The 24,203-nt window shown below is 41.4% G+C and overlaps 1 protein-coding gene across 2 annotated transcripts in view; it reads left to right on the top strand.

Moving 5' to 3' along the window:
- Positions 1-24,203, top strand: part of CACUL1 (CDK2 associated cullin domain 1) — a gene marked incomplete at both ends in the record, with an annotated part of 63,909 nt that overhangs the window by 25,267 nt on the left and 14,439 nt on the right. For both annotated transcript variants that reach the window (XM_080695300.1, XM_080695299.1), the window contains 2 exons: positions 14,829-14,924; positions 19,551-19,653. In XM_080695300.1, coding sequence (XP_080551426.1) covers positions 14,829-14,924; positions 19,551-19,653 — 199 coding nt within the window. The remainder of the gene's footprint in view (positions 1-14,828; positions 14,925-19,550; positions 19,654-24,203) is intronic.

Here is a 24,203-nt window from a genome sequence, read left to right as displayed (position 1 = left end):
ATTTGTTTATTGCATTGCTGGGGACCAAATTCAGGGCTTCCTGCTAGGCAAGTACCCTACACACTGAGTGATACCCCCAGACTAGTCTTTCATTTTTAACAATTTTTCTCTGTACCCCTCCCCAGTCCTTAACTTCTTTCTTCTTTAAATATGATACGGAAATTCTGTTTTTCTTTTCCTTTTCAAAGCTTCTGGTCTTCCAATATACAAATGAATGAAATTAGATAACTATAATGAGAAACTTGACTTAACCAGTTTAGTAAATAATATTCTGATTAGTTTTAGAACGTTCCGTTGAAATCTTTAGAAATCCCCAGACCTGGGCTGCAGGTGCCTGCTGGGCTCCTCTTGGCCCAGGTTAGTTCCTTCATCAAGCCTGCAGTTCCGGATCCATCCCCGACTCCTCTTTTTCGAAAGCTCCTTCCTCTTATTTCCAGGTGGTAGCCAGGTGGGTGGGAGGTTGTGTCTCCATGCTCTGTCCTCTTTAGTCCCCATCGAGGCTGTTGTTTGTGTTGTCATTGGCTCCTGGCCGACTAGTGTAGTGCTCTAATTGGCTTGCCTCTCTAGACTCTTCTTTTGGCTGAACAATCTTGTAAAAACCCAAATTTTATGACACACATATTTGTTCAAAAACCTAAAGACTCCCTGTCCCCTTTTTTGCCTAGTCACAGGTTTTTTTTTTTTTTTTTTTTTTTTTTTTTTGTCACTGTAAAAACCTGAGCTGGAGCCGAGGTGCTGGCCCCACTCTTGTAACCCAAGAACTTGGGAGGCTGAGACAGGAGGACGGCAGGTTCGCAGCCAGCCTCAGCTACTTAGTGAGGCCCTCCGTAACTTAGTGAGACCCTGTTTCAAAATAAAGAATGAAAAATAGGGCTGAGGGTGTAGCTTGGAGGTAAAAGGCCCCTGGGTTCCATCCCCAGTACTGTTAAAACAAAAACAAAAACAAAAAAACCCTGAGCTGGCTGTTTTGATTGCCTGGTTGTGGGAATTCCTGGTGGAAACCTGATGTCGGCACTTTTACTCTGTTATGTACAGTAGTGGATATGTAATTGGTAAGACTAGCTAATTTGGACCATCCCACCTTCTGATAATAAATTAAACTAGAAACAACAAGGAAGTAACAGAAAGATAAAGAATTATAGGGTCATATCTGGGAGAAGGAACGTCAGAGAGGAGCCTGGCATTGGAGCCAGTTCTCTAGTAGGGTCGTCTCTTTCTTTTGAACTGAGAAGACTTAATAGGTTGTGAAATTCAGTAGAGCTTTGATACACTGTGGGAGTGCAGTGGTAAATTTGAGGTTAAGTCCTGTCAAACCAAAGGATCATATCCCAGGAGTAGTAAGAATAACAAGCTATATGCCAGCCTTCTTGGTAACTGAAACCTTATTTTTTCCTGATTAGATGAAGATGAGCTAGATTTCCAAGCTTCTTATAGTCAGTTACCAGAAACAAAAATGAATCTCCTTGGAAAAAGAGCATTATCCTAGGCATACAATTAGTTGTTTTAGTAATTTTGCATAAAAAATGTTTGACGCTTGGTGAGCAATAACTAGTCATAGTTGGGGACTTAGGGAATCCGATGCTAAAGCCAGGGGAGATGATGAAGTCCATTTTTAGGCAGGCATTGAGAGAGTCATCACCTGTAGCCTCTCACTTTTATGAAGAGTGTTCTTCAGAAAGAAATTAACAGCAAAAGAAAACTAAAAATGTTCCATATGATTGAACATGTGAACCTGTACTTTGAAAGACCCATGTGCACTAGAGGAGATTGCAGGGGAAGTCAGCCCATGTTTAATGTTAGTACTATACCCATCAAGCCTTGGGATTAAGCCAAAGTCTTTTTAGGGAAACCTGTTACCCTAAAATGGATATATTAGAAAATAGTGAGGTCTGAAAATCAATGACAGTAGCATTTATCTCAGGAAATTAGAAAAAGGATTGCAAATGAAAGTCAGAGAAGGAATACATGAGTGTCTGCTTTTAGGCCATTGGAAGGATACCAACCACTCAGGACCGAGGTACAAGCACTGCTGCCGTGAGGGGTGCTGAGCAAGTGAAGGCTGAGTGGTTGCCGCCAGGCCTGGCGGAGCGTGGAGGAGGACAGCTTCAGAGCGGGCTGGGAGGACTCCACGGGGAGACTCGGGTGCTCTCAGGCACCATGCGGTGTCCTATGAAGATAGAGTGAAGGGCATTCTGGGGAGACTTCCGGGGGAGAGAAGGGCAAGCAGGCAGCATAGAGTCAACTTTTAGAGCCCCTTACTTACCAGGAGTCACATTTTTTATCAGTGTGGTGAGAGAATATGGGCTGGGTTTTGGAAGAGAGAAAAGAGATGGGATTGTGGCGACTGGGGGGTGGCAGGTCGGCAGCCCGTCCTGTGCACCAGCGCACTTTTAACACCTTCCATTCAGTGGTTTCTTTTAGTATAGTCACAAAGTGGTGCAGCCATCACTACTAATTTCAAAATCCAAAGAAAAGCTGGGAACAGGAATGGCTTTTGATGAACTTGGTAGTAGAACTGGATCTGGATTCATGTGAGGAACTAAATGGGAGCACCCCACACGCTTTCCCCAGAAACACTGGTGCGTGGTTCCTGCCCCTCTTGAATCTGCTACATCGGGTATGGTGTAAGTGCCATAGTGCCTTCTGAATGGAAAACGTTCTGAATTAAGGCACACATCTGGCCCCAGGAATCTTGTCATCCCAGCATTCGGGAGGCTGAGACCAGAGGATTGCGGTTCGCGGACAGCCTCAGCTACTTAGTGAGGTCCTCTGCAACTCAGTGAGACCCTGTTTCAAAATAATAAAAAATTTGGACAGGGGGTGTAGCTTGGAGGTCGAATGCCTCTGGGTTCCATCCCCAGACCCGCAAAAAAAAAAAAAAAAAAAAAAAAGAATGTTTAATTCAGCCAATGATGTACAGGTGCCAGGTGCAGATTTCTTCTGTTTTTCTGGAGGTACTGAGGGTGGAACCCAGGGGCTTTTCTACCTCTGAGCTACACTCCCAGACCTACTTTATACTTTATTTGGAAACAGGGTCTCACTAAGTAGCCGAGGCTGGCTTTGAACCTGTGCGGTCCTCCTGTCTCAGCCTCCCAAGCGCTGGGATTGCAAGGGTGCGCCACCACGCCCGGCAAGGTGCAGATGTCATACAGATCAAATCATGCTACCTGGAGCCTTTTGTGTCTGGCTTAACTAGCACAATATGCTCCAAGTCTGGTCATTCTGTGGCACAATTAATGATACTTCATTTCTTTTTTAATGATAGAACAATATTCCTTCGTATGACTATACTACATTTTGCTTATCTAAGCTTTAAGTCACTGGGATTTGGGTGTGGCATTTCTCTTCTATTTTTTTTTTTTGAATGATACAAAAACTGTTGTTGAATTAACAACATTTAGAATATCCTGTTTTGCCCCACTAGAATTTGGATAATTCTTTACTCTTAAAGTGGTCTTAAATGATACTCTTTCATTTTGACTTTTTTTAATGTATATGTCTGAATTGAGCATCCACTGCAATTGTGAGATATTTCCCCCCATGTAATGTTGCTAAATTTGTGAATTGAGAGTATATTTTCACTTTTACCAAATAAGTATTTTGATTTTAGATATAGTATTTTATTGTTCGTAACTTCTTAGCGGGTATTTTCAGTTGTTCGGCATCTAGGCTGTAAACAGCATTTAAGCGGAGCCTTGGTCCTCCACCAGACCAGTCACAGTGGAGTGGAAGGAACAGCCCAGCAGCACCGGAGCCTGGAGAAAAGGCGGAAACGGGGAGGGATGTCGCTGCACATTTTAAGTGTTTGTCAGCTGTTTTAATTAAAAGGAAGTTAATTACATTTAAACTATTTTAATAAAATTAGAGTAATTTTGATGTCCTTTATGCGATATTTTTATATTGATATCAAGCCAAATTTGTTATTTGATTCTCAAACCAATTAATAATGGAAATTAACGGAAACAAGCCAGAATTATTCAATATTGCTTACCTCTGATTGTCTTGGCATGAGAGTGCATATGTAAGATTTCCTGCCAAACTGCCAGTAAACTGAGCTCTTTTTTTTAATTTTTTTTTTAATTTTATTTTATTGGTGTACTGTATTCATACATCATAGTGGGATACAAACTTTTGTAGACATACATGTACACATCGCCCAGTCAGCCCCCACCCGATCCCCACCCCATTCTCTCCCCATCCCTTCCTCCCATGCTTGGCTTAGTGGTTGACATCTAGTATTATAGCAATTTATCCAAAATTAAAAATGATAATCTCACATAACAGTTTCATTTGTCTGATACCAAGCTTTTGATGACTTAAAGATAACATTTCAATATTTTTTTTGCTTTCTTTCTTACCAAAGAATATTTTTTTCTTTTTTTTAGGTGAAACTATCATATATTTATTTTTCAGAAAAAAATCTATCCTGATATGGAATATGGACTCTAGATACCCAAAACAATCTCGAAGCAAAAACAAAGCTAGAAGATGTATATTTTCTGATTTCAAACCATATAAAGCTACAATAATTGAAACAGTGTAGTACTATTCTAAAGGCAGATATATAGACCATTGGAGTTAAATACAAGCCTAGAGCTAACTTCTTCCCTATATTGTCAAGTTATTTTTGACAAGGTTTCCACGAAGATTTGGTAGTGGAAATAATAATCTTTTAACTAAATATTGTTGAAAAATAATAATTACATGGAAAAGAATAAAATTGGACCCTTACCTAATCCCACATACAAGTATTAACTCAAACTAGATAAAAGACCTAAATATAAATCTTAAGACTATAAACTTTTAGGAGAAAATCTGGGTCATAAAACCTCACAATATTGAAATTGGCAGTGATTTCTTGGATATGATTTCAATGGCACAGGCAACAGAAGAATATACAAACTCCCTAAAAAATAAAAGAAAATATTGTATATCCAAAGACAATGTAAACAGAGTTAACAGTTACTAATAGAATTGGATAAAATATTTCCAAATGCTATATCTGAAGGTATATTAATATTCCAACTAGAAATCCTAAAAATTAACAACAATAAAGGCAAACAATACAATTTAGAGATAGGTAAAAGACTAACATAAATAATGAATCTCCACAGATAACCAATCTTAGTTGTCTGTTGGATGGAAACTCTTGTTTCTCTGGTTCTGGTGAGTGTTACCTATTTCTTCTTTGTAGTTAATCTCTTTGAGTATTTTCTCTAGCGCTGGTTTTGAAGACATAAATTCCTTCAGTTTCTGTTTGTCATGGAAGCTTCTTATTTCTCCATCTAATTTGATAGAAAGTTTTGCTGGATAGGAAATTTTTGGCTGGAAGTTGTTTTCTTTCAGAGTTTGGAATATGTTACTCCAAGCCCTTCTGGCTCTCATGACTTGGTTTGGGAAGTCTGGAGTGATTCTAATTGGTTTGCCTCTGAATGTCACTTGGCCCTTTGTTTTTGTTGCCTTTAAGATTCTCTGCTTGGCTTCCACATTGGTCATTTTGACAATTATATGGCGTGGGGATCCTCTTCTCGGATCCTGTCTAAAAGGAGTTCTATAAGTTTCCTGGATCTGTGTATCAACCTCTTGCTCTATATTTGGAAAATTTTCTGCTATTACTTCCTTGAAGAGATTGTTGATCCCTTTGGTATCACTTTCTTTTCCCTCCTCTATTCCAATTATTCTTAGGTTAGCTCTCTTAAGATGGGCCCATATTTCTTCAATGTCAGATTCCTGCTGTTGGATATTTTTTTCTAGATTAGAAACTGTGCATTCATTTTTGGATTGCTCATCTTCTAAGAGCGAGATTCTGTTCTCCATGTGGTCTAATCGGTTGTTTGTGCTTTGAATTGAGGCCTTTACTTCATTAATTGCATCCTTTATCTCTTTTTGGCTCTCTCTGAGTTCTTTTCGAAGCACCTCTATTATTTCTACAGTTATTTTCCTGATTTGATCTTCTAGAAATCTCTGATTTTCTGTTTTATCAGGTTCTGATGTTGTGCGGTTGTGCACATTCATTACTTCAGTGTTATTCCTCTTTCCCATGATTTCAGAGGTTTGTGCCTTCTCTGGGTTCTTCCCTTGGGTCACTATGGCTTCACTTAAGGTGCTCTGGATCTCGAGTCTGTATTATCTCAGACCCTACTACTCCTTTACTGGGTTGTATCACAGAGTCTCCGACCCAGGGAGTCGATAGAGGCTGCTTTAAACTATGGGGGGTGCCAGGTTGCACGCTCTCCTATGGTGTGATATCTCTGCCACCACCACTCCCTCACTGGGTCAAGTCCCAGGAGGCACAATACTGGGATTTCTCCTCTGTGGCCCGTAATTTGACTCACTGTTCTTGAGTACGTAGATGTAGCTGTACTGGACTCGGTGATTTCACTGCTGCTGCCGCCGCCGGTGGCAATATGGCGCCTCTGCCACGCCCTCGGCCATGAGGCTGGTGTATTTTTTCTTCTCTGATTTTGATTCCACTCTGAATCCCTGCAGCGTGTGCTGAGCTCAGCCACTGGGAGCTTTAAATGCTGTCTGCGCTGAAAGATCCCGCCTGGCTGATCCGCATCGGCTCACCTGGCTTGCTGTAGCCGTCCGCTGAGTTTGCCGCTGCCGCCGGCAGTATGGCGCTGCTGCCGCGTCCTCGGGCGCGTGTGTCTCCTCTGTGGCCCTGAGCTCTGTTCTCAGTCCGCTTTCTCTCTGGAGCCTGGTGGTTTTTTTGTTTTTCTGGTGATGGTGTTTTCTGGCTATGAAAGGCGCTCTTTTTGTGGTAATGGAGATTAGTTGTTAGCGGGACTCTTAAGCCCCGCTTTTCTCGGTCGCCATCTTCCCGGAAGTCCTAAACTGAGCTCTTGTAGAAGCTCCTACTTAGTGTTTTAAATCAGGGCAAGTTTTGCTTTGCTACACATTTTCTGCCCAGTGGGTGGCAGCAGAACTCAACTAGTTGTCTTGTGTGTGGTTTTTGAAATTTCGGTTTTTTAAAGGCTTTAAATTCTGTATCTGTTGAACTACAAAGCCTGTTAAAAAAAACCAAAATATAAAATTTCTTCCCCAAATATGCTCTTTTCTCTTGATTATAGTAGGGATTATAAATAATAAAAAAGCTGTCTGGTGCCCTTTTTCATAGATTTCAAGTAAAATAAATATCATTACCAACTAGTAGTAACTCTTTATATATGTATTCTGCTGAAAGTTTTTCTGGATAGGTTTTTGGAGATTAATTTTTAAGTCCTACCTAGAACTTGACGAAGTTCTTATAGCAAAGTCTTTTATCTCAGACTTTGCCAGTAAGGCACCCTTGCTTCATTCAGACCATGGTTTTGTAAGTGTATGGTCAACCTGTGAAGTCAGGGGCTGCACTCAGCTGGGTTAACATTACAGTCCCCAGACAGACTCAGTAAAGTGCTGATGGTCAGTGGGTATAAAGTGTGTGCTTGCTGGACAGCTGAGGCTGCTTCAAGTGTCTGCTTGTTCTAGTTGGAGCCTTCTGCAACTTAGACCCCCTTTAAAAAATACGTGTGTGTGTGTGTGTGTGTGTGTGTGTGTGTGTATGTATTTATATACAGTATTACAGCACAATATTATATACTTATGTGTATATAATTTTTGTATAACTATGACATAGATTTTATATACATGTATATGTATGTATGTTTGTATGTATGTATGTATGTCTGTATGTCTGTATGTGTTAGGGCTGGAGTTGTCGCTCAGAGGTAGAATGTCCCTGGGTTCAATCCCCAGTACCACTCACGCACACAAAGCTGCAGTTAAGACTCAGATCATCTCTTGCTTATGTGGATAAGCTCCAAAAATCCAGGATCACAGAACTACACTTTAGTTTACTATGCAAGCCCAGATAGTACTTGGGAAACGAGAAGTCTCATTTTGGAGATAAGTCAGGAAGTTTTCCATAAATAGTAGTAGTAGTAATGGTGTCCAGTGACTTGAGTGTTATGAGACGTAAGTAAAATAGAAATGTCTTCTCCTGTCTTAGGTTAGACCACTTGGATTTCTTTACCGTAGCTTTTAATTGAGAACTATCCTCATAGCAAATGAGGAATATCGAGCATGTGTGTTGTGAGCTTTTCATAGTTCCCGAGGGTCGTTTATCTTCTCTGCACCTGACTGTTTCTTGAGTATTACTATATGGAAATATCTACCTGCAAGAAGGGAAAGCGGTGAGAATGTAAGGTCAGGTATGTTTATCTGTTTGAGAAGAAACCCCATGTTGCGTGGCGCGTGGCGGCATCAGCTCGTGGATGTTCTCCGGGAGCCTTGTCAGGCCTGCCGTGGCGGAGCAGGCTGTGTGATTAGACGGAGATCACGCGTCAGGCCAGCTGTTGACTAGCAGCATTAGTCGTGTGGGGGCAGACTTTGTGAAATTCGCAGTTTGGTTCTGGAAATATCAAGGAGCTTTGCGACTGCAGCCAGCTCCATTTGTATGCTGTACAAAATGCCAGAGTTGTACTTGAGAATAGAGATTTCATGATAAAAGATTATGAAGAAACAGTCTGAGAATGTTTACCCCTCCCGCTTGACTCTCTACAAAGCTGTTTTCGTTTCTCTGCCGATTCCCTTCTTGCCATGCTTATTGGGCGCTTCAGCTTTTTATCTCTGACGAATGCCCGAGGGACCCGCTGAGGAGGAACGGTGTGTTTGGCTGGTGGCCCGTCCCGTGGTCTGTTGCTCTGGCCTGTGAGGAGGCGGACAGCAAGGCAGGAGCCCTTGTGGAGTGAAGCTGCTCCCTCCACCTCCCGATGGCCGGGAGGCAGAGGGAGGGAGAGAGGAGCAGCCAGGGAGCTGCCCCCTCCAGCTCGATGCCCCCTTCTCAGCAGGTTGCCACCCCCTACTCCATGGTTGGGGACCCAGCCTCCTGTGCATGAGCCTTGGGGCATTCCAGATGCAAACTGGAGCGCCAGACCATTACATGTACCAGTCACAGGTATTTTAGAGATGTTGTATGAGCTGGGCGTGGTGGCACACACCTGTAATCCCAGGACTCCGGAGGCTGAGACAGGAGGATCACAGGTTCCTGGACAGCCTCAGCAATGTAGTGAGGCCCTCTGTAACTCAGTGAGACCCTGTTTCCAAATAAAGAATAAAAAATAGGGCTGGGGGTGTAGCTCAGAGGTACAACACCCCTGAATTTAATCCTCAGTAACACACACACACACACACACACACACACACGTGCACACACACACACACACACACACACACACACACACACACAATAGCTGATTCTTTCATGTTGCTTCTGGGCTTGTTGAATGTTTAATTCTTGACAGTGGGGTGGTTTTCTCACTTTCCTTGATGTTAAGTTTTGATTGAATTGCGGATGTGGTATATAAAAGAAAATACAGACTAACATAAGTGATATTTGTGTCTAGACATGGGTATCCTGTCTTAGTCAGGCTGTTAGTATACTAGTAAATCATGCTAGCAAGAGTTAGTATGGCAGTGTTGGGATGGTTTGAGTTGAGCTGTTGTACAGCTCGAAACCTTTGGGGGCGCTGTGGCTCCCCCATCTTTATGTGACCCCAAGGATCCTTTTCCATGCTCTGCCTGCCTCTCACTGGGCTTGGGGAGGTCCTTCTCTGCTCTTCTCTCCATCCCTCAGCGCGGAGAGCTGTTATCATGTGATGCGAGCAGTGGGTGGTGGCGCAGGTTTTGTGTGTAAGTGGGGTTTTGGGTTCTCTTGCTGTCTCAGTCAAGGTGGTTCCTGGGGGAGGGCCTTTTAAATGTCTCCACCTCCCTCCTCACCACCATTTGTGGGCGCCTTTTTCTTTTCATTTGAAGGTCCAGAACAGGATTTGGTGGACTTTTTCTGGTAGGACCAGATAGTAAATATCTCGACGGGCCTTGTGGTCTGTCCCAGCTACTCACCTCGGCTGCAGCTGAAGGCAGCGTGTGGGCTTTGCTGAGTCCCTGCAGAATCCGCTTACAAAAGCAGGAGGTGGAGCACACTTGACCTGGGCCCTCTCGCCCTTCTGGTCTCTGAAGCCTGTGGCAGCCAGAGTTGCTCCATACTTCGGGGGACCTTGGGCATGAGGAAGCACCCTGCCCCGCAGAGCAGGGCGGCACTTGCTTTGTGACAGTGCAGAGACTGCCTGTGGGAGGGTTCTCACCAGGCTGCGCTATGGCTGGCTTCACCGTCCCGCGGCCTAGAGGACTGCCTGCCTGTCTTGCCGTGGTGGACGGTTTTCTGCCTGCACAAATGCCTTTGCTTTGCATACGAGTGGGTTCCAGTCATAGGCAGGCTTTGTCCTTAGTTTGTCCGTTGCCAGATGAAGTGTGCAAGGGTCTCTTCCGGAATTCGCATCATCACGAAGCCCTTCAGGTGGTGTGGAGCAGCCGTCTGGGTGCACTGACCTGTTGTGAGGTTGTCCCCGTTCTGAACTGGGTCTCTTTCTTCTGCGGCAGTGAGTGCAAAGCTGCTTATGTTTGAACAGAAGGTGTGTTGTGGCTGCAGCCACGCAGTGCCTTTGCACACCGGAGCGTTGGTCTGGACCACATGAACATCAAAGTGCAGCCTAGCAATTCAGAGGCGAGGGACTGAGGAACTAGACAAGGAAATGTCCAGGTAGTTGTTACATTATGTTGTCAAGGCCGGGTGTGGGGCTCATGCTTGTGATCTCAGGATTATAAGGAGAGAGGCTGAGACTGGAGGAGTGAGGGTCAAGACCAGCTTCAGTAACTCAGGGAGACCCTGTTTCAAAATAAACAAAATCAGGCTGGAAGTATAGCTCGGAGGTAGAACACCCCTGGGTTCAATCCCTCGTACCATTAAAAAAGAAAAAGGTTGCCGGGCATGCTGGCGCATGCTTGTAATCCCAGCATTTGGGAAGCAGAGACCCGGAGGATCAGGGTTCGCGGACAGCCTCAGCTACTTAGGCCCTCCGCAGAGCTGTAGCTCGGAGGTCAGATGCCTCTGGGTTCCATCCCCAGACTCACGAAAGAAACAAAAAAGAAAAGAAAAGAAAAAAGAAAGAAAAGGTGCAGAAAAAACTTTGACCAGGGAGGTTGCGGCACAGAGCTGAGCAGAGCAGGCTACAGTTCAGGAAGCCTTACATGTTGAAAGATGGACAACAGCACACACACCAAGACGCAGGAGAAAAGACGAAGCGAACAGTAGTTACCTCAGTCCTCAGTGTCGGTAGTGGTTAATTTCAGTGAAACGTGTTACCTCATTAAAAGTTTGTTAGTGGCCCTATTACGTTTATTAGATTCTTCCTTTCCTCCTCGTCCTCGTCCTCGTCCTCGTCCTCCTCCTCCTCGTCCTCGTCCTCCTCCTCCTCCTCCTCCTCAACCTCCTTTTTTTGTGGTGCTAGGGATTGAACCTCAGAGGCGTTCTACCTCTGAGCTATACCTCCAGCCTTTTTTTTTTTTTTTTTTTGTGGTACTGGGGGTTGAACCCCAGAGGCATTCTACCTCTGAGCAACACCCCCAGCCCTAATTTCTTAATTCTTTAATTTTGAATCAGGGTCTCACCGAGTTGCAAGGGGCCTCACTAAGTAGCTGAGGCTGTCCAAGAACTGTGATCCTCCGGTCTCCACCTCCCAAATGCTAGGATTACAAGCGTCCAGCGCCACACCCGGCATTTTACTTTTTCTTGTTTTGTTTGAGGAAAAAAAATTAATGTCCAAGCTCAATCCTGTCATGTTGAAATAATGTAAATCAACTAGATAGCAGTTTTCCCAGCGGGGCTCAGAGTATACTGAACTTTGGTTTTAAGGAAGAACAATTTGATTCCCTTTTTTAAAAATTGCACTTATTTCTAGCTTTTAGTGGCATTTATTTCTAGGTTCCTAGAAAAGAATGGGTTTATTTTAAAAGAGGGTTATAATCTATAATCTTGTCATTTAAAAGGTTTTAGTAAGAGCTGCATGAAATACAGAAGAAAGAAAGTAAGTGTTCTGACATTTGATTCAGTACAGAAAGTACTTTTTAATACTTGTAACCTTTGAGGCGTGGGGAATTCCTGAAAAGAATAACTAAGAAATTCAGTTTTATTTGTTCTGTCTGCTTGTTAAATGTGCCTTTTGATCAGTGTTCATATTTTTAACTTTTAGATAGTGTCTTTTTATGAAAAAAGACAATTATTTTAATGCAGTAGCTTTTAAAATTTTCTTCTCAAGTCATACTTCTAAAATTTATTTCTTTGAATGCTGAAGTATCATTTCCAGAATTCTTTGAAGCAGTTTAGAAGATAGTGCATGCAATTTTGTTCATTAGTGATAGTTAAAAACTTGCTTATAATGCAGAACCATTTTAATGCTTTCAGAAATGTTAACGGAGTTTTCTGAAGTATTAGACAAATGGGCAGCTAATTCAGAAAGAACTTTCATTTATTCTTTAGCAGTTCTACACATGTACAGTACTTGACATTTTTCAAAGCATTTACACATTATTATCCTTGATTCTCGGCACATCCTAGAAGTAGCAGGTTGGTATTTTTCTTATTTAAAATGGAAATTAGCATTCAGAAAGCTACATGGATTGCTTAATGCCATGTAGCCTTGTTCATAACAAAATAGGAAGTTAGATTTAAACAAGGCTAGATTAGATTTAAATTTAAAGTTTAAATTCAATTAAACACTGTCCTTGAAAAAGCCCATGCATCTCTACTGTGTGGTAGGCACTCCGGTCAGATTGGAGACGGATCGATAGCTCAGAGATCTTGCCGTCCAGGGCTCGCGGGCAGTGGTGGAGACCACCCGCGGGGAGAGTGTACAGTGGAGCCCATCGGAGGGCCGTGGAACGCAGATCTTTTTAAAGAAAGGACAAAAATCTGGATGAGTCATTAGGGGGCGGGGAGAGATGTTTAGAGAAAGAACAGTCCAGCAGGCCTGGAACCGCACCCTGGAGTTGTTTGGGGTCTACCAGTAGTTCTTTGTTAGGAGCAGACTGAGAAGCCAGAGAGGCAAACAGTGTGTGCCGAGTTGAGAAGTTGCACTTCTAGAAAAGGGGATGTAAATAGCTACAGGAAGACTCAGATTGGCCGAGGTCTGCGTCTTAGTTCTTAGACTTGTCAGCTGTGGACTCATAGCTAAGTGACTAAATATTCCTGAGCCCCATTTACCTCATATGTAAAATGGAAATAACATTTCCCTTGTCAGGCAGTTAGGAAAACTAAGAAATGTAATAAAGTGCCTAGCATGCACCGTACCCGTAAGAACTCAGTGATGGAGAATCTAGAAGTAGAATCTGTGTGCCACACACATTGAAATTTTCTAAATATTACTGAAAAAATGTGTATGAGTTGACTCACTCTAAAACAGAATTGGATCATTTGGACATTTCTTTAGTACCTTAGGCCTGGCTTTGTAATTTACAGTTTTGTATTTAATATTTAGGAATCTTCCAGTGTGGCATTCATGCCATCCTTGTTTGAAAGTAAGACTGTAGTACAAGGAATGGTTATCATATTACAAGACTACCACAAACTAGTTCTTGGGTAGAATGTTTTGTTTCATAATGTTTTAATCTTAGGCGAATTACTGTCCCATTAGGATTCTTTACTATTAAAGTTAATTTAGATAATAAAATGAAATAGCATGTGGATGTACTTTTGTAAAATACATCTTATCGTGGGTTACCACAACAAAATGCTAGACTGGGTGAAGCTGGCTTTGCAGAAGTGTTTCTCACGGCCCTGGAGGGGAGACGCCCATGACCCCAGTGCGTCTGCTGGGTCCTGGTGAGGGGCCTCTGCTTCCCACAAAGCTCTCACAGGGGCTTTCCTGTGAGCCACATTGTTGGGGCGAGAGCAGGCGGTAGTCAGCTCTTTGGTGTCTCTTCTTTTAAGGACACTAACCCTGCAGGATCAGGGCCCCACCCATATGACCCCCATGGCCTTAGTTACCTCCTTGTTCCTAATGAGTTGCACTGGGGAGAAGGGATCCAACGTGTGTTTGGAGGGACAAACACATTCAGTTTGTGATGCACAGTAAAGTTGGAAGCGTTTTCTTTATAGCTTTTTGTGACTTGGTATTTTGTAACAGTGATTTATTTATTTATTTATTTATTTATTTATTTATTTATTTATTTATTTTTGGTGGTACTGGGGTTCCTGGAAGCCCATCTACCTCCAGGCTACACTCCCAGACCTATTTTTTAATATTTTGAAACAGGGTCTCGTAAGCCAGCGCGGCTGGCTTCGAACCTGCGCGATCCTCCTGTCTCCGCCTCCCAAGCGCGGGGATTACAAGCGTGCGCCACCACGCCCGGCTTGTAACAGTGGTTTAAGTAGGACACATGCATTATACTTACCACTCTCTGGTTGCAGACATATGTGGGTCGCTGGAGTCCCTGCTTCCCAACTAGCATTGTTCTAGCTGGTGATCTATAGAAGCTATTTACAACCAAGCTCGCGAGCACTCTTAATGCTACTATGCCCAAGATAGCCATGGAAGTGCAGTGGCCATTCTCATAGTATATTGAGCTGTACTGTTTCCTTGATTTCTCCCTCCCCTATTCCAGAGCCCAGTATAGATTGGTTTCTGTAGAAAATGACTATATAATGGTAATTTTAAAAATTACACTTACCTTCATTTTGAATGCACTGCTTTACTTATTAAGAGAGCAAGCCTTTTTAATATGTTGAGATTATATCATTCTTAAAGGTAGATAAACCAAAGGTCAGTTTCAAATTGTGGACTTTGGAATAAAGATAGAAATCTTAACTATACTGAGTGTAAGCGTTTCTCCTTTCTTTATTGTGAATCTCTGTATGAATCTGGATTCCTTTGAAGTCTGTTTGCACTTCAGACTCTGGTGAAAGGACTTTTCCTGATTTCTGAGGATAATGATGTTTATGTTCTTTTTCACAGGCCAGCCCTCCAGATCTCTATATTGAAAGATTTAATATAGCTCTTGGGCAATATATGGGAGCATTGCAGAGCATTGTGCCTCTTTTCATATATATGGTAAGTCAGCTCTTGCCTCCTTCCTAGAAGATGCAGAGAGGTAAGCATGTTCTAGTTGATTATTTTACTATATTTTGTGAAATGGAAATTAACTCATTTCAGTACTGTTTGATAGTTGTTGATGTAGTTATTTATCTTCCTCTTTTTCTGTTTTAAAATTCCATAAATAACAATTTTAGAAGAGCCAAGTAGGCATTCATGATAATTAGCAGTCACCCAGTGAATATTTTTACATCTGTGATGAGGAAGGTACTGTGCTTGGTCCTGGGAGGATAAAGATGTATAAGATTATTTCTTTTAGAAAGTAGAAGATTGAGGCATGTATCTAAAAATTTGATGTGTGATAAATGCCAGGTGAGTCATTTCATAAAATGTAGAGCAATAAAATACTGTATCGCTTTGGTGATCTCTTTGTTTGGAGAGTTACACTGTAAATATATTTGTAGACTCACTTGATTGACCTCTCTCTTGAGTCAGAGCTCCTGTGGGGTGGATGGGCTTCCTGGCACCGGGATCTCAGCTTTTCCTTGTGCTGGTGGATCCTGCATTCTGTGGCATATTCATCGCTATATGTGATGACCAGTCTTAAAAATGACTTACTCATCATAAAATGTCTTTATTTAAAAACAAAAGGCAAACCCACTCTAGCCACCTGTAATTTAGAAGATACTTTCCAAAAGATCATGTAGTTTTTCATGATTTTCATAGTTTGTATTTGTATTTAAACTTATTTAAAGGCCAGAGGAAGCTTATACTTTGGGTACTGAGAATAATTTTAAAAGTTATTAAGTTTCATAGTTAATATAATACCCAAAAAACTTATTTTTACCTTGTTTTACCAAGACTTATCTTGGAAGAAATTGATAAAAAAAGGCTTTGCTTTTGGCTTAAGAGCCAGAGCTCCTTTATGAATTGTGATACTAGTAAAAAAAAAAAAAATGTGTGTGTGTGTGTGTGTGTGTGTGTGTGTGTGTGTGTGTAGCTGGATACAGTGGTACATGCCTGTAACTCCAGCTGCTTGGTGGGGGGGGGGGGCTAAGTCAGGAGGATCACAAGTTTGAGGCCAGCCTGGGAGCTTAGTGAGAAAATAAAAGAGGGCTGTGGGTAGACTGTGTGGTAGAGCCCTTTCCTAGCATACGCCAGGCCCTGGGCTCAGTCCCCAGCACACACACGCCCACACACAAAAGTTTATTGAATAATAAGTGCACATGGATCCGCTGAATTCTTTCTTGGAAGGGCAGAAAGCCTGGGATGTAGCCATAGCGAGTCATTTTGTTAATTCTTCTCATAGTGATGGTTAGGAGCACAGCTGGGTAGATATGCCGACAAGGCCACGTTTCATCTCTGTCCTCGTGAGCTCCTGTTTCAAAGTGTTCAGTGGAGGCAGTAAGTGGAAGTGGAGCCCAGGGCCTGATGTAGAAAAGGGAGCTTAGAGTCAGTGCTACATTTATTTTACTGCCATTTTAATGGCACTTAGCAATAAGCACATTGGCTCGGTGAGTTGGAAACTTTTTTAAAAAATCACTAATTTGTAAAATTTGTAAATAAGGCAAGAAAGTGATCTATCAACGCTTGTCCCAACTGCCATTGCTTTCTTGAACTTACGGAGGGATTCTAGGGTGTAAGAAGTCTGTGTCGTGCAAGAGAGTAAATGAGCTTCAGACTGACTCTTCCACCCCAAAACATGCATGTAAGGAATTTGAGGTTGTGAAGGGAGCTCAAGTGCAACGTTCCCTACAGCTTAGGAGCTGGAATGTGCTTTAGAGTCAGTTGTGGTACCGGTTGTTTTTATTGACTAGAAGATAGAAAAACTTAAAATTTTGGTACTGCTTTGTTGGCAAGGTATACTATTTAAAGAATAGCTTGAAATGTCAACCTATTAAAAGCATAATCAATAAAATGTCTTTTGTAGTTTGGAACCCAAGACAATTTTATGTGTTACTTCTCAAAATTATCTGTTAGAAGTCTGTCTGTGTTACTATTTTAAGAAGTTAAATCATTAGAAAATAAAATAGATTGTGTCTAAAATTCTGAATTACCAGAAAAGGTTCTTGTTGAATAGACAGAAGTATAAAGACATTATGGTTTTGCTTTTTGTTTTTTTTTGGCCCTGGGGATGGAACCTAGGAGCATTCTACCTCTGAGCTATACCTTCGGCTCTTTTTATTGTTTATTTTGAAGCAGGGGCTCCTTAGTTGCTGAGGCAGGCCTTGAACCTGTGATCTTCCTGTCTCAGCCTCCCAAGTACTGAGATTACAGACTCTGCACCTGGTTGACATAATGTATTTTTGTTTAGGATATTGAAACTTAACAGTATACTTAAAAGAAGGTCGAATGTCCTATAGGAAAAAGTGAAATAACTAAAGAGTTTCTAAGACCTTCTGAAGTTTTCATACTATTTCTGTTTAATGGGCTCTGATTAATTACTAGAGCAGAAAGAGCACTTTAGAAGCTATATATTAAGGCCTTAAAATAAGAATACAGCAAAGAAAAATACTCTAAACAAAGTTTATTTGGGACTTAAACAATTGTATCTTTCATTCTTGTATATAAACTACAAAGTCTAAAAGAGATGCCTAATTAAAGTATGCTGCTAACTCAACTTTTGTTCTAAGTTTTTATTTAGAATTCTCAATTGTTGCCGGACATGGAGGTGCGTGCTTGTAATCCCAGTACTTGGGAGGCTGAGTGAGAAGGGTCACAGGTTCGAGAGCGGCCTCAGCAAGTAGTGAGATGCTCATCAACCCAGCAAGACCTTGTTTCAAGACAAAAATAAAAAATAGGGTTGGGGGTGCAGTTCAGAGGTAGAATGGCTCTAGGCTCAATTCTCAGTGCAATAAGTAAATAAGTAATCAGTCACATAGGCTGGGCTTGGTGATACATGCCTGTAATTCAAAGGGAAAAAGAAACCTTTGTGCAGCAAAATACCAGGAACAAAAAGTACGTGGTGGGAAAAATTGCAGTGAGTTTGCAAAATATAAAACAAAAGTTCATTATTGTTGTTAAAGAATCATTTTTGTAAATTAATTAGAAAAGATCAACAACACTTTTTCTGTTGAAAAATTGACAAAGGCTATGGACAGATCATTTAGAAAATACAAATGGTTTAGAAACATAGAAATATACATTATATTAATATAATAAATTATAAAAGAAATACAGACTAAAACAAAACTATTTTTTTAAAAACCCTCGAATTAGTGAAATTGGAGAGGCTTGATAATATTCAGTCCCAGTGAATTTGTAGGGAAACAAGCTCACACTTTTGGTAGAAACTCAAATTGGTAAAATCTCTTTGAAAGGTCGTATCTCTAGGAATTTATCATACAAATAAACCCATAAATATGACTGTGTACTGCACACATGGTAATAATGATTCAGTATTGTTTTAGTAGCAGAACACTGGGGGAAATCTATATTATCATCAGTAGGGGACTATTTAATTTATGGAAGTTAGAAAAATGTACAAAGGTAATGACATGTCCCTTTAGAGGAAAACTTGTAGTATACAGCAGTAGAATGAAAAATTAAGGCACAAAAGTAACTTTTCATTAGCAAGTGTTTTCTTTTTTGGGGGAGGGAGGAGGAAACCTATCTGCAAATGCAAGGAACAGTTTAGAAAGGACTGTAACTTTCCTAGAATAGACACGGGACCTTTTAGAATAGGAGACTCTGTGATGGGAGACTCTTAATGCATTCTACCTTCTAGCTACATCCTCAGTCCTATTTTATTTTTTACTTGGCAACAGGGTCTTGCTAAGTCGCCGAGAGTCTCACCAAGTTGCTGAGGTTGGCTTTGAACCTGCAGTCCTCCTGTCTCAGGGATTACAGGCATGTGCTCTCACTCCTGACGTTATATATAGTTTGCATGCTTTTATTTGTTAACCATGCACACCTTATTTTTATAACTTTTTTAAGAGTCGGGGACTGTCAGGAATTGAGGGAGCTGGTGAGCAGCTTGTTAACCTTCCTCTTGACCTGTCTCCTCCTAGGCACTGAGTCAACATTTAAACATGAACCGTTTTAATCTCTTTTACTTGCCGGCCATCATGTAGAGTCAGCATGCTTTGGGCTGCAAGAAACAGAAAGTTTGATCTAAGTAAATAAGGACAGGTGGCAGGGATAGCAGTGGAGGAGTGGGCCTGGCAGCGTCGCCGTTGTCACATTGTTTCCTGTTGTTTTCTTCTGGTTCTAAGGAACTTTTCCTCAAGCCCCCTTTCCTCAGTCTGGCCAGGCTCCCTGACGCCGGCTCTGAGGCAGAGGTGGTCTCTAGGGGGCCAGGACGCTGCCAGCCGTGTGCGCTGCCCACTTTTAGCCTGGGCCTGTCACGCGAGTGTGCCAGTGTTTGCTTTGGGCGAGCGTGTCACACGATGTGGTGTTTCCACATCTGGGGAGCGAGCGAGCGAGCCTGGGATAGTGCGTGTTTTTCGGTGGTGTGTGGTTCAGAGCACTTTGTCTTTCTTTTTCTTACACCTTTGACCTCCGCCAGGCAGGGCTTTTCTCGTTTTGATGCTGTAACTTTATTGATGCCTTTATGCGTTTTTTTCTATGATATATGGGGCTTCAGTTCATGAAATGAATCATCTCCCTCAACTGATACATGAAAAGTAATGTTTTCTTTTTCAGAATAAGTTTTACATCGAAACCAAGCTTAACAGAGACCTAAATGATGACCTTATAAAGCTGTTTACGGAACATGTTGCAGAAAAGCACATTTACAGCCTGATGCGTAAGTAGTTGGGTGTATTATGGGGCGAGGGCACTAGGTGCTCCTCCCGCCCTCCCTCTTCTCCTCCCTCTTTTTTTCTGAAAGCACTGTCACGGACCCCAATGTTGACTCCTTTTGATCCGTAGCAGGAAGTCTTAAAGCTTGCCCTATTGTGGAGGGGAGGCACTGAGGAGGTGAAAGTATGGCTTGGAAGCCAGTGAGCGGGTTGTGGGCAGCACAGGTGTCTGGTCTGTTACTCCTGGCCGGTCCCTCTGCTGAGAAGGGAGGGAAGAGGCGAAGGGAGGGAAGAGGTGAAGGGAGGGAAGAGGCGAAAGGAGGGAAGAGGCCAAGGGAGAGAAGAGGCCAAGGGAGGGAAGAGGCTCATCACTCCTACTGCTACCAGAGACTCAGAATCCTTCCTAGTTTGGATTCTTGGTGCAGAAGGCCCTCTCTAGTCTGGCTGTCATTATGTTAAACAAGCTTCTCTTCTCCTCCCTAGTCTTCTCTTCTGTGAATTGGGTCTTGTAAAACAATGCCTGTGTAGATGATTAAATAAGCAGCTTCAAGCTCCAGGCTCAGTTTTCCTTCCCTGGCTCGCAGCTGCCTGCCCTGCACAGGAGGAGGCATCTCATCCTCTCTTCCTTAAAAGAATATACCTCTTCAAGTGAGCTGCCGGCCCTTTTACTTCATCTCTGCATCCCATAAAAGCTCATATTTAACGTGGTACCCATCGAGGCACTTTTAAGAATTTGGCACATGTTTGGGTTTGCAGCATGTACTTTCGGTTCCTCTTAATCACAATAAATTGCTACCACAATGAATTTTTACCAGAATTTACAAAAGAACTTTTCTTTCTCCCTCCCTCCCTCTCCGCCCCCCCCTCCTCCTCCTCCTCCTTCTTCCTCTCTCTCTTTCTCTCTCTCTTTTGGTGGTACTGGGGTTCCTGGAAGCCCTTCTACCTCTGGGCTACACTCCCAGACCTATTTTATACTTTTTATTTTTGGAAACAGGGCCAGCTGTGCTGGCTTCGAACCTGCGCAATCCTCCTGTCTCCGCCTCCCAAGCGCAGGGATTACAGGCGTGAGTGCGCCACCACGCCCGGCCTTCATAAATATTTTTATAAAAGTGCCGTATGTTTTTGACTGATGGTAAAATTATTACTCTTGGAATTTATTTTCACTTTGAATTAAACTGAAAATGGCAGAATGCCAAGGAGCTGCATTGATTGAAGTATTTGTGTAGTGCTGTTACGTCGGTGATTTCTGAACAAATGCAGCAATAAATATGTAGGAAGGGGGGTCAGCTAATGCTAGAAATTTCCAGAGAATGTGGTATGTTGAATTTTGCAGTAGAAGATTTATAGTTTAGTTTTAAGAGTTATAAAAAATTACATTTTAGTTAATTTCCTTAGGAGGTTCTGCCTCTTAGTTTAGACTTCCGTTAAAAGTTTTGAAGTATATTTTTAGTCTTGATTTCTAGAAGTAATAAGAGAGAGAAGCCCACGGGCAAGCCAGTATCCCTGAGAAATACTTGAAAGAACAGAAGAGCATGGAACCCAGCAAGGGTTTAAACCTCTCCAGATCTAACATAATAACCTGTAAAGAAGAGAAGTTAGGACTAGAGTTGCACCAGGTCGGCCTCCAGTTGAAAACTGTATGCTTTCTTGTTACTTATGATTAGAGGGATTGTTGTTTCTTTAGAGCTAAGCTTCCCTCTCTTCCCCACTCTTCTTTTTGTGGTACTTAGGGATTGAACCCCAGGGGTGTTCTACCTCTGAGCTACACCCCCAGCCCTCTTATTTTTATTTTTATTTTGAAACAGGGTCTTGCTAAATTACCACATACTGTCTGCAAACTGACAGTCTTCCTGTCTCAGCTTCCCAAGTCCTGAGATTACTGGTGTGCTCTACTGTGCCCAGCCTTGCCTCTTTAATATTAGAAGTTTTCGTTTTAGAAGAAAACTTACTAAGGGTAACACTTTATTAATACCAGTTGTACATATAAGATTAGCATTTCAGTGGTGGGATGTATGGGGAAATAGAGAATTTAGAGCAAAACAGTTTCTTAGATTGCTTCTGCAAGCAGTTAGCTTTGATTTTGAATGAATTGTTCATTGGGTTTTTTTTTTTTTTTTTTGGTGGTACTGGGGTTCCTGGAAGCCCTTCTACCTCCGGGCTACACTCCCAGACCTATTTTTACATTTTCATTTGGAAACAGGGTCTCCTAAACCAGCGCGCGTGGATGGCTTCGAACCTGCGTGATCCTCCTGTCTCTGCCTCCCAAGCGCAGGGATTACAAGCGTGCGCCACCACGCCCGGCTCATTGGGGTTTTTAAAATTTGTTTTTAGCTTCAGTTTTCTTTCTTTCTTTCTTTTTTTAAAGGTAGTGACAGAGCTTGTGAGAAATTAAGTCCCAAATTAAGTGAAACTTTAAGAAAAAATTCTGTTTTTGCTGGGAGTGGTGGCGCATGCTTGTAATCCCTGCACTTGGGAGGCTGAGACAGAAGGATTGCACAGGTTTAAAGCCAGCCTCAGCTGCTTAGTGAGGCTCTCAGCAACTTAGTGAGACCCTGTTTCCAAATAAAGTATAAAATAGGTCTGGGAGTATAGCCCAGAGGTAGAAAAGGCCCTGAGTTCCATCCTTAATACCACCAAAAAAAAACAGACAAAAACAACAAAAAAAATCTGTTTTTATTGTGGTACTGGAAATTGAACTTGGGGAGTTCTACCTCCAAGCTACACTGCAGTTATATTTCATTTTTTATATTGAAAAGGGTCTTACTCAGTTGCTGAGACCCTCCCTAATTTACTGAGGCTGGTCTCACAGCTACGATCCTCTTATCTCAATACCCCCCCCTCCAAGTACTGGGATTACAGGTGTGCACCACCATGCTCAGCTTAAATAAAATTTTTAGAATTAAACATGTATAAAGTAACTAGCACCTGTTAAATACTCAGTAAATATTTTCTTTCCTCTTTTAAGCTACGTCTTTCCCAAATTCCATTTTTTTCCTTTAAAAGGGGAGACTAACCAGAAATCTTTTAAATTTTATTTTATTTTATTTTTTTTGACATGATACTATATTTATTTTTTTTTATTTTATTGGTGCACTGTATTCATACATCATAGTGGGATACAAACTTTTGTAGACATACATGCACACATCGCCCAGTCAGCCCCCACCCGATCCCCACCCCATTCTCTCCCCATCCCTCCTTCCCATGCTTGGCTTAGTGGTTGACATCTAGTATTATAGCAATTTATCCAAAATTAAAAATGATAATCTCACATAACAGTTTCATTTGTCTGATACCAAGCGTTTGATGATTTAAAGGTAGCATTTCAATATTTCTTTTTGCTTTCTTTCTTACCAGAGAATATTTTTTTCTGTTTTTTTAGGTGAAACTATCATATATTTATATATTTATTTTTCAGAAAAAAATCTATCCTAATATGGAATATGAATTCTAGATACCCAAAACGATCTTGAAAAAGAACAAAGCTAGCAGATATATATTTTCTGATTTCAAACCATATAAAGCTACAATAATTGAAACAGTGTAGTACTGTTCTAAAGGCAGATATATAGACCATTGGAGTTAAATACAAGCCTAGAGCTAAATTCTTCCCTATATTGTCAAGTTATTTTTGACAAGGTTTCCACGAACATTTGGTGGTGGAAATAATAATCTTTTAACTAAATATTGTTGAAAAATAATAATTACATGGAAAAGAATAAAATTGGACCTTTACCTAATCCCATATATAAGTATTAACTCAAAATAGATAAAAGACCTAAATATAAATCTTAAGACTATAAACTTTTAGGAGAAAATCTGGGTCATAAAACCTCACAACACTGAAATTGGCAGTGATTTCTTGGATATGATTTCAATGGCACAGGCAACAGAAGAATATACAAACTCCCTAAAAAATAAAAGAAAATATTGTATATCCAAAGACAATGTAAACAGAGTTAAAAGTTACTAATAGAATTGGATAAAATATTTCCAAATGCTATATCTGAAGGTATATTAATATTCCAACTAGAAATCCTAAAAATTAACAACAATAAGGGCAAACAATACCATTTAGAGATAGGTAAAAGACTAACATAAATAATGAATCTCCACAGATAACCAATCTTAGTTGTCTGTTGGATGGAAACTCTTGTTTCTCTGGTTCTGGTGAGTGTTACCTATTTCTTCTTTGTAGTTAATCTCTTTGAGTATTTTCTCTAGCGCTGGTTTTGAAGACATAAATTCCTTCAGTTTCTGTTTGTCATGGAAGCTTCTTATTTCTCCATCTAATTTGATAGAAAGTTTTGCTGGATAGGAAATTTTTGGCTGGAAGTTGTTTTCTTTCAGAGTTTGGAATATGTTACTCCAAGCCCTTCTGGCTCTCATGACTTGGTTTGGGAAGTCTGGAGTGATTCTAATTGGTTTGCCTCTGAATGTCACTTGGCCCTTTGTTTTTGTTGCCTTTAAGATTCTCTGCTTGGCTTCCACATTGGTCATTTTGACAATTATGTGGCGTGGGATCCTCTTCTCAGATCCTGTCTAAAGGGAGTTC

Source organism: Muscardinus avellanarius (assembly GCF_963383645.1).
Source record: "Muscardinus avellanarius genome assembly, chromosome: 4".
NCBI classification, from domain to species: domain Eukaryota; kingdom Metazoa; phylum Chordata; class Mammalia; order Rodentia; family Gliridae; genus Muscardinus; species Muscardinus avellanarius.
The sequence above is the reverse complement of the archived record's forward strand: the minus strand, read 5'-3'. Positions and strand labels throughout refer to the sequence as shown.